The 7,730-nt window shown below is 49.8% G+C and overlaps 1 protein-coding gene across 1 annotated transcript; it reads right to left on the bottom strand.

Moving 5' to 3' along the window:
• Positions 1-2,897: 2,897 nt before the first annotated feature.
• SLPI (secretory leukocyte peptidase inhibitor) lies at positions 2,898-5,592 on the bottom strand. The gene is made up of 4 exons (XM_042930117.1): positions 5,493-5,592; positions 4,431-4,589; positions 3,789-3,938; positions 2,898-3,206 (listed from the first exon to the last, which is right to left on the bottom strand). The coding sequence occupies exons 1-4, from the start codon at positions 5,572-5,574 to the stop codon at positions 3,202-3,204; spliced, it is 396 nt and encodes a 131-aa protein (XP_042786051.1). The 5' UTR covers positions 5,575-5,592; the 3' UTR covers positions 2,898-3,201.
• Positions 5,593-7,730: the final 2,138 nt, after the last annotated feature.

The raw sequence follows: 7,730 nt of genomic DNA, 5'->3' as shown, positions 1-7,730 counted from the left end.
TAGGTAGGAAATGATACTATCCACAAATACTGACAGTTTAGTATCTTCCTTTCTGCTCTTACATACCTTATCCCCTGATCTCATCTCACTGCATAGGTTGCTATATCTCATACACTGTTGGAAAATTGCGGTGATCCTTATTCTGTTTCTGACTTTAGTGACAGTAACTCTGAAAATTCAGCTGAATGTGGGTTTTGCTACAGTTTCAGGTAGGTTTCCTGTTTGTTTGTTTGTTTTTAGTTAATTTCTGTCCTTTCATTTCTATTCTTTTTTAGTTTTTTTTTAAGTTTTTATCTATGTATTTTGAGAGAGAGAGAGAGAGAGAGAGAGAGAGAGAGAGAGAGAGAGCGCTCACATGCATGCACACAGGGGAGGGGCAGACAGAGAGGGAGAGAGAGAATCCCAAGCAGGCTCCTCACTGTCGTCGCAGAGCCCGACATGGGGCTCAAACTCACAAACTGTGAGATCACGACCTGAGCCAAAACCAAGAGTTGGATGCTTAACTGACTGAACCACCCAGGCACCTCTCATTTCTATTCTTAATTTTAATAAAGAATTCGTGTTGGACTTCTTTGAAAACTCTTTAAACTTTCATGAATTCTAAGTTTTAACATTTTATTTAGAATGTTCCCAACTTTGTTCAGAGAAAATGACATTGCCTTACAATTATCTTTTCTTCTACTGTCCATATTTGGTTACAATAGCAGATTTTTGCTGACCTCCTTGAATTAGGTATCTATTGCTGCGTAACAAATTGCCCCCAAACTTAGCACCTTAAAATCATAAACATTGTCTCACAGTTGGAGGGTCAGGAAGCCGGGAGTAGCTTCACTGGCTGCTTCTGAGTCAGGGTCTGTCACAAGGTTATAATCAAGCTGTGTGCTGGGACTACAGTCATTTCAAGACTAGACTGGGGTGGGGGCATCTGGGTGGCTCAGCCGTTTAAGCGCTCCACTTCGACTCAGGTCATGATCTCATGGTTTGTGGGTTCAAGCCCCACATTGGGCTCTGGCAGTGCAGAGCCTGCGTGGGATTCTCACTCTCTCCTCTCTCTCCGCCCCTCCCCTTCCTGATCATGCTTTTTCTTTCTCTCAAAATAAATAAATAAAACTAAAAAAAAAAAAAAAAAGACTAGACTGGGGCTGAAAACTGCATGCTCCCTCACGTGTGTGTTGGTGAGCCTCAGTTCCTCTCAGGCTGTTGACCAGATCCACTATTTCCTTACGTGATGGGCCAGGCCACAGATGGCTGAGTGTCCTCGCGACATGGCGGCTGAGTTGTGCCAGAGCAGGTGATCAAAGAGAGGGCGTGTGCTCCCCAGATGGAAGGTGCCATCTTTTACCCATCTCATCTCATCAAGACATAACTGTCTCTCACTCTGCAATAATTTATTTGTCACATGAGCCCACCATGCAAAAACATGGGAGGGCCCACACGAGGGCGTGAATCCTAAGAGGTGAAGGTCACTGGGAGGCAACCCGGTGGGAGGGGGGTGCCACCCCACTCTCTACATAAATAAAATGGCACTTCCTCTTTCCCCTCTTTCCTGAAAGTCAAGTCAATACATCCAATTGCTTCTCTTAGAACATTGGTTGCATGTAGTACGTGGAATGCTTTTTCCGGATCAGTGACATTTTCCAGGAAAAGACTGAACTACAATTGTGTCTCATCCATTTTTCTATGTCACAGTCCAATCGAGTTCTCTGCTTCCTTTGGGCTCCAAAGAGCACAGAGGAATGGGGAGCACGGTTCCCTGCTTGCCCTGAGTTCTGGGAGTCCAGCTCCTGTTAACTCTTTGCTTCATGGGGCCAAGAACAACATCTCTCTCATGTGCTACTGGCCAGCAGCTGCCATAACGTGACCCACCGTGACAATACTCTCATTGTGGGGAAAGACAGCCCCATGCATGTGTCCCCCACTCAGCTGCATAAGAACGGCCTCGGGCTTGGAATACCTACTTACCAAGAGATAAGGTGCTCGAGTATCTTTCCCTGTGTCCAGCTTCAGTGTAGGCTCCTCTGTTCTGTGCACATGTGTGTGCCAGAGCCTCTGGCCAACCCCACTGCTGTGTGTCGTGCTTGGGGAGGGAGTGGAGCCTCCTTCTGTGGCACGAGAGGGGTGGAGGTGGGGGGAGGGGTGGTGCAAATTGCCCGGCATCAGCTCCTAGGAGAAACTTGCAGGCCATGGGGAGGGAGTGGAGCCCAAGGTGGAAGGTGATCTTGCTGTCTCTTTTCTAGGTAAATAAGACATTGTTTTACCCAGTGCTTGACCGCATTGTGCTTTCCTTGGAGACTCCGATACCAGGCTGCAATGGGCAGAAGGGTCTGGAGTCCTCTCTCAGGACCGATAATTAGTGTGTTGTTCTTCTCAACACTTATTTTAAGGAAGAAGAAATCGTGTCTTGGGAGAGAAGGGAAATACGAGAAGCTCAAAATCACCACAGAAGGCAAGTATCCACTTTTTTTTTGAGGCTGCTGTGGCTCAGCAACGTTGCTCTTCGTTTCATACACATTGCATACCCCAGTGCTCCAAACACACGAGGAAGAGATTTTTTTTTTTTTTAATTTTTTTTTTTTCAAAGTTTTTTTTTTTATTTATTTTTGGGACAGAGAGAGACAGAGCATGAACGGGGGAGGGGCAGAGAGAGAGGGAGACACAGAATCGGAAACAGGCTCCAGGCTCCGAGCCATCAGCCCAGAGCCTGACGCGGGGCTCGAACCCACGGACCGCGAGATCGTGACCTGGCTGAAGTCGGACGCTTAACCGACTGCGCCACCCAGGCGCCCCACGAGGAAGAGATTTTTATTGCCACTTTGCAGCTAAAGAAATTAAGACGGACGAGGTAAAGTCACGTGTCCAAAATCGCAGAACCGGTGTTTTCAGACTCATGATGTAAATTCACGTCTATCTGGCCCCGAAGCCTCCCCCTTCCACTCTGTATGTGCAGGAGGGAGGCCTCACACCCACACATTCCGTCATCACGTCCCAAGCCCCGCAGCCCCAGCAAACCACAGAAGCACATGGACACAAAGAAATACGCTCATTTATTTATTCACCAATTTCCTGAAAGCCTACTGTGTGCCACACCCTCCCCCCAAGAAGATCTTAATGGTAGACCCAAGTCTTCGCCATGGAGTGCCCCAGTGATCCGAGCCCCAGACCACAGACTAGGAATCCAGAACCTCTCCTAAACGACAGGAATCAGGCTACGAGAGAAAATCAGATCAGGGCTTCAATACAGGAACCAGACAAATTATCTCCCCATTCTTCCCCCAAGAAACTTCCCTGAGACAAAGAAAATAACAAGGTGGTGATATAGTCGAAAGAGGCTTGGCATCCGGAGACTGAGTTCAAGTCTCAATTTTACTATAGAACTCTAAACTCAGAGCATTAAGCTGGATTTAAGCCTCAAAATCCACTGATCCTTTGGGCTTTGACCTAGACAATATGCTGGAGATCACCTTAATAATAAATTCTTAGCGCACACAGTGCTTTCCAAAGCGCTTTCATTATGTCCGTTTTACAGATAAGGAAACTGAGACTCAGACTTGCCGGGGGGGGTCCTCACTCTCAGAGGGGCTCGAATAGAAGCAAAGCCATGAGTGATGCTGTGGAAATCCTGGCCCTGGGGCCTGGGGAGCGGTGCCCTTGAAGGACAAGGGGGCTAAGCAGAAGCTGTCCTGGGAGAGAGATCAGGAGTCCCCCTGCTCATACACAAGGGCCACCAGAGGCTTGGAACAGAGAGGACTGGTGGGCGGGGGAAAGTTGGCCCCGGGTCCCCTCCTTACCTTGTTCAGGTTCCACGCAGGCTTTCCCGCACAGGCCCCTACAGCACTTGAAGTCACCCACGCACTGTTGGTCTGTCTCACAGTGGTTGGGGGGATTGAGGATCAGACACCGGCCATTGACCACAGGACACTTGCCAGGCTTCATACACGCTGGTGAAAGTAGGGCCACAGGTCAGAAGCCTTAAGCCTCGGGCGCCGCCGCCCCCTGCTTCCTGGACTCAGCCCCAGCCCAAGTGCGCAGGGAGAATCCTCTCTTCTCCATCCCCAGCACCACCTCTTCCTTCCCAGGGCCCCTGTATCTCCTGACGGCAGGATCTGGGTCTCCCCTGACATCGGGCCCCCTCTCCACGAAGGCGACCAGTTGCCCAGTGCTGACTGGATGGGTGGCTACCAACTGCCTGCTTACCTGAACGACCAGGTGACTATAGACTGAAAAACTGACCTCCCGACACGCTGGCTGTTTCACCCAGCCAGGTGAGTAAATTGCTGTCTGGGACACTGTGACTCCCTGACCGGCTGACAAATTTGGCTCCACAGTTCCTGGGGAGGAGGAGACCTGGCAGGACCAGCACTCGGTCCTGTCCCCCGAGGTGCCGCCTTCTTGGGCTCACCCCCTTCCCGTGAGTCCTCCCCCCTCCTCACTTTGGTCAGAGATAACAGGGTCCAGGCATCTGATTCCACAAGCATCGGAGCAGCAGATCTTCCTCCCTGGACACTGCCAGTCACTCTGGCACTCAGGGGTCTCAAATACGTTAAGACATCGACCAGGTTTTACAGGAGGGCAGGCTCCAGCTTTCAACGCTGTTGGAGAGAATGTTGAGAGTTAAGGAAGGAGTTGGGTGCTGAGTAGCCATCATGACTGGGATAAAGCACCACTCCCCAGGAGAGACAGTCACCCAGGTGACTGTCCGCAAAGTCCAGAGGGAAATGCCTGTCTGACCTCCGTGAAGAGTGACAGGCTTGATGAAGCCACACACATGGGCAGAGAAAGTCACAGATCCTGGAAAAGAGCAAAGGGCTCCCAGCCAAGGTTTCCTGCCCCGGGGAAAACAGGTCTCCACAAAGACGAAGGAGATGGAGAGCGGTAAAGACAGAACAAGGGCCAGGTTGAGAGGGAGAGCCAGAGGCAGAGACACGGACACTAAAGGACGGAAACAGAGACAAGGAACCAGGAAGAGCTAGAAACAGAAGACTGCAGATTCACAGGCAGGGTGAAGAGAGAGAGGTAGGAAGAGAGGGAGTGGGGTCTGGGCCGACCAGATACTGTGTAAAAGAACACAGTCCAGGGGCGCCCGGGTGGCTCAGTGGGTTAAGCATCCAACTTTGGCTCAGGTCATGATCTCACGGTTTGTGGGTTTGAGACCTGCGTCGGGCTCTGTGCTGACAGCTAGGAGCCTGGAGCCTGCTTCAGAGTCTGTGTCTCCTTCTCTCTCTCTGTCCCTCTCCTACTTGTGCTCTCTCTCTCTCCAAAGCAAGTAAATAAACATTAAAAAAAAATAAAAAAAAAAAAGAAAAGGAAAAAAAAGAACACGGCCCAATGCTCAGAAGCGTGCAGAGTCCTTGGAGCCCAGATGGACATGAGCCCCCTCCCCGCTTCAAGGAGGTCTCCCGAAACTAAGCTGAGAATCAAAGCCTCTAGAAGGGGTCATCCCCCCACCACCAGGAGCCGCCACCTCTGCCCTGCAGCCAAGGGCTCCAACTCACAATTTCCAGCACCTTCCACAGTCCAAGGTACCAGGGTGCCCAGGGCAAGAAGCACGAGGGGGAAGAGGCCACCGGACTGCATTGTGAGGTGAGGGGTCAACGCCAAACCTCTGAGTGTCTGAGTGTCAACGCCAAACCTCATTATTTATATCTTCACTAGTGGGTGTGGCCCCAGCAGAATTTCCTCGGCCCCTCCCAGCTTCGATTGCACATACAAGAAGCCGGGTGAAGACCAGCAGTGCTGGTACCATGGACACAGGGCTCTTTCCTGTCCCAGGCAAGACCTCGAGGCCAACAGAGTGACCGCCAGGGAAGAAATGCAAGAGGCCGGCCTGGAAGATGTCACCAGGCTGATAAGGAGGTCATCTCAGGTGTCCTGGGGGCCCCAACCCCACTGGCCTGGCGAGAGGGAGGAGAGGGCAAGAAAAGCCAGCTGCAAAGAAGCTATTTGGATCTGGAGCTGAGCGGCACCTGGCTGGCTCAGACGGGGGAGCGTGCGACTCTTGATCTCAGGGTTATGAGTTCGAGCCCCACGTCGGGGGTAGAGATTACTTTAAAAAAATAAAAAAATAGGGGGTGCCTGGGTGGCTCAGTCGGTTAAGCATCTGACTCTTGGTACTGGCTCAAGCCGTGATCTTGCAGTTGTGGGATTTAGACCCACATCAGGCTCCATGCTGGGTGTGGAGATTGCTTGGGGCTCTCTCTCTCTCTCTCTCTAAGTGAATAAATAAACATTTTTTAAAAAATAAAATAGGCAGCTGTCAAAGAAAAAGGTAAAGAAAGAAGAGCTCTGCCCACAGAAAATCTCTTTGGAACTCCATTTTCCCAGCTATGCAATGGGGTAATACTAACAAATCCGCCCCTCTCAGAGAGTCGTGAGATGAAGGGTGTGGAAGAACTTGAAAAAGAACAAATGAATTGTATTCTTTACAAGTGAAGGACATTGAAATGAATCTGAGAGCAAGGTGCAAACAGCTCCACCAGAACCAACATGTGGTTACAGTGTACAATTTGAGATGCTAGAGGGATGTTTCCTACCCCCCAAAATCTACAGATCTTGCGTGATAAAAAAAAAAAAAAAGATAGCTGCCATATATTGAACTTACTCCGTGTGTTACCCAGTCTGCAGAGATTGCTTCTAATTATCAAGAAGGTGATCATCATGTCTAAAATTCAACCCAAACCTGTCTGACTGCCCAAGCTCTTATATCGTGTGGCTCGTAGATGTTTTGGATTTCCCCATCCATTCCTCAGTGTGAAGGTTTGTGGGAATCGAAATAGACATTTAGGGTTGTGGGTTGTCATGCAATAACGGCTCCACATGAACTAATTCGTAAAGTATTCTCCAACAGTCCACTGACAGCAGATCTGTCTGGGCAGAAGCCACTCTCCCGTTTACATTCTGGTGGGAGAAGAAAAGGAAGAAAATTCGTATGCCCTGGGGAAGAAGGAAACTCCAGGTGTCCACTCCTAGCTCGAGCACCCAGTAGGGCAAGTAAGAAAGAGATAGAGGGTCTGACCCCCCACCCCCTCCGTGGGTAATAGCACTGTCAGCTCAAATAACCTGGCTCATGTTCAGGATTTGGGCTCTCACTTCCCCCACCTGGGGAAAGTCTGATTCCTCTCACACAGGGTTGAGAGCGGGAAAAGCTGCCACACTCCCCACTTTCTCTTTCTTCCTATCTTCCTCAACGCCACAGTCCCGAGAGTGTCTGGCGTCTTCTAAATATCTGCTTCTTAAAGAGTGAAAGGGAGAATGGTCCAGCTGGAATTCTTCATCTGTGATTGATTAGACAAGCCAACCCCTTTCCTGTCAGGAAGGAGTGTTGTGATCAATTGGCAATGACCGCCACGGGCGCCGTAGGAGGATAATGACGTTGGGTGATCATTTCCGTCCTTCATACCATCGGTTCTCTAAGTCTTTAAATCATAAACCGTTAAGATTAAAAGAGGATTTCAGAGGTCATCTAGACCAGGGGGTCAGCCAACTACAGCCCCCAGAGCAAATTCCCGACAGCGGCCTGTTTTTCTAAATGAAGTTTTGTTGGAAACAGCCACACATTCATTTGTTTTTGTATTTCTGTGGGTACTTCCCCCCTACAGATGGCAGAATTGCGTAGTTAACGGCAGAGACCTAAACTTACTCCAAAGCCTAGAATGTTCACTCTCTGGTCCTTCACAGAAAATGTTTACGGACTCCTGATCTAAACCAAACCTCCAACTTGTAGCAAGCTACTG

Source organism: Panthera leo, chromosome A3 (assembly GCF_018350215.1).
Source record: "Panthera leo isolate Ple1 chromosome A3, P.leo_Ple1_pat1.1, whole genome shotgun sequence".
Lineage (NCBI taxonomy): Eukaryota > Metazoa > Chordata > Mammalia > Carnivora > Felidae > Panthera > Panthera leo.
The sequence above is the reverse complement of the archived record's forward strand: the minus strand, read 5'-3'. Positions and strand labels throughout refer to the sequence as shown.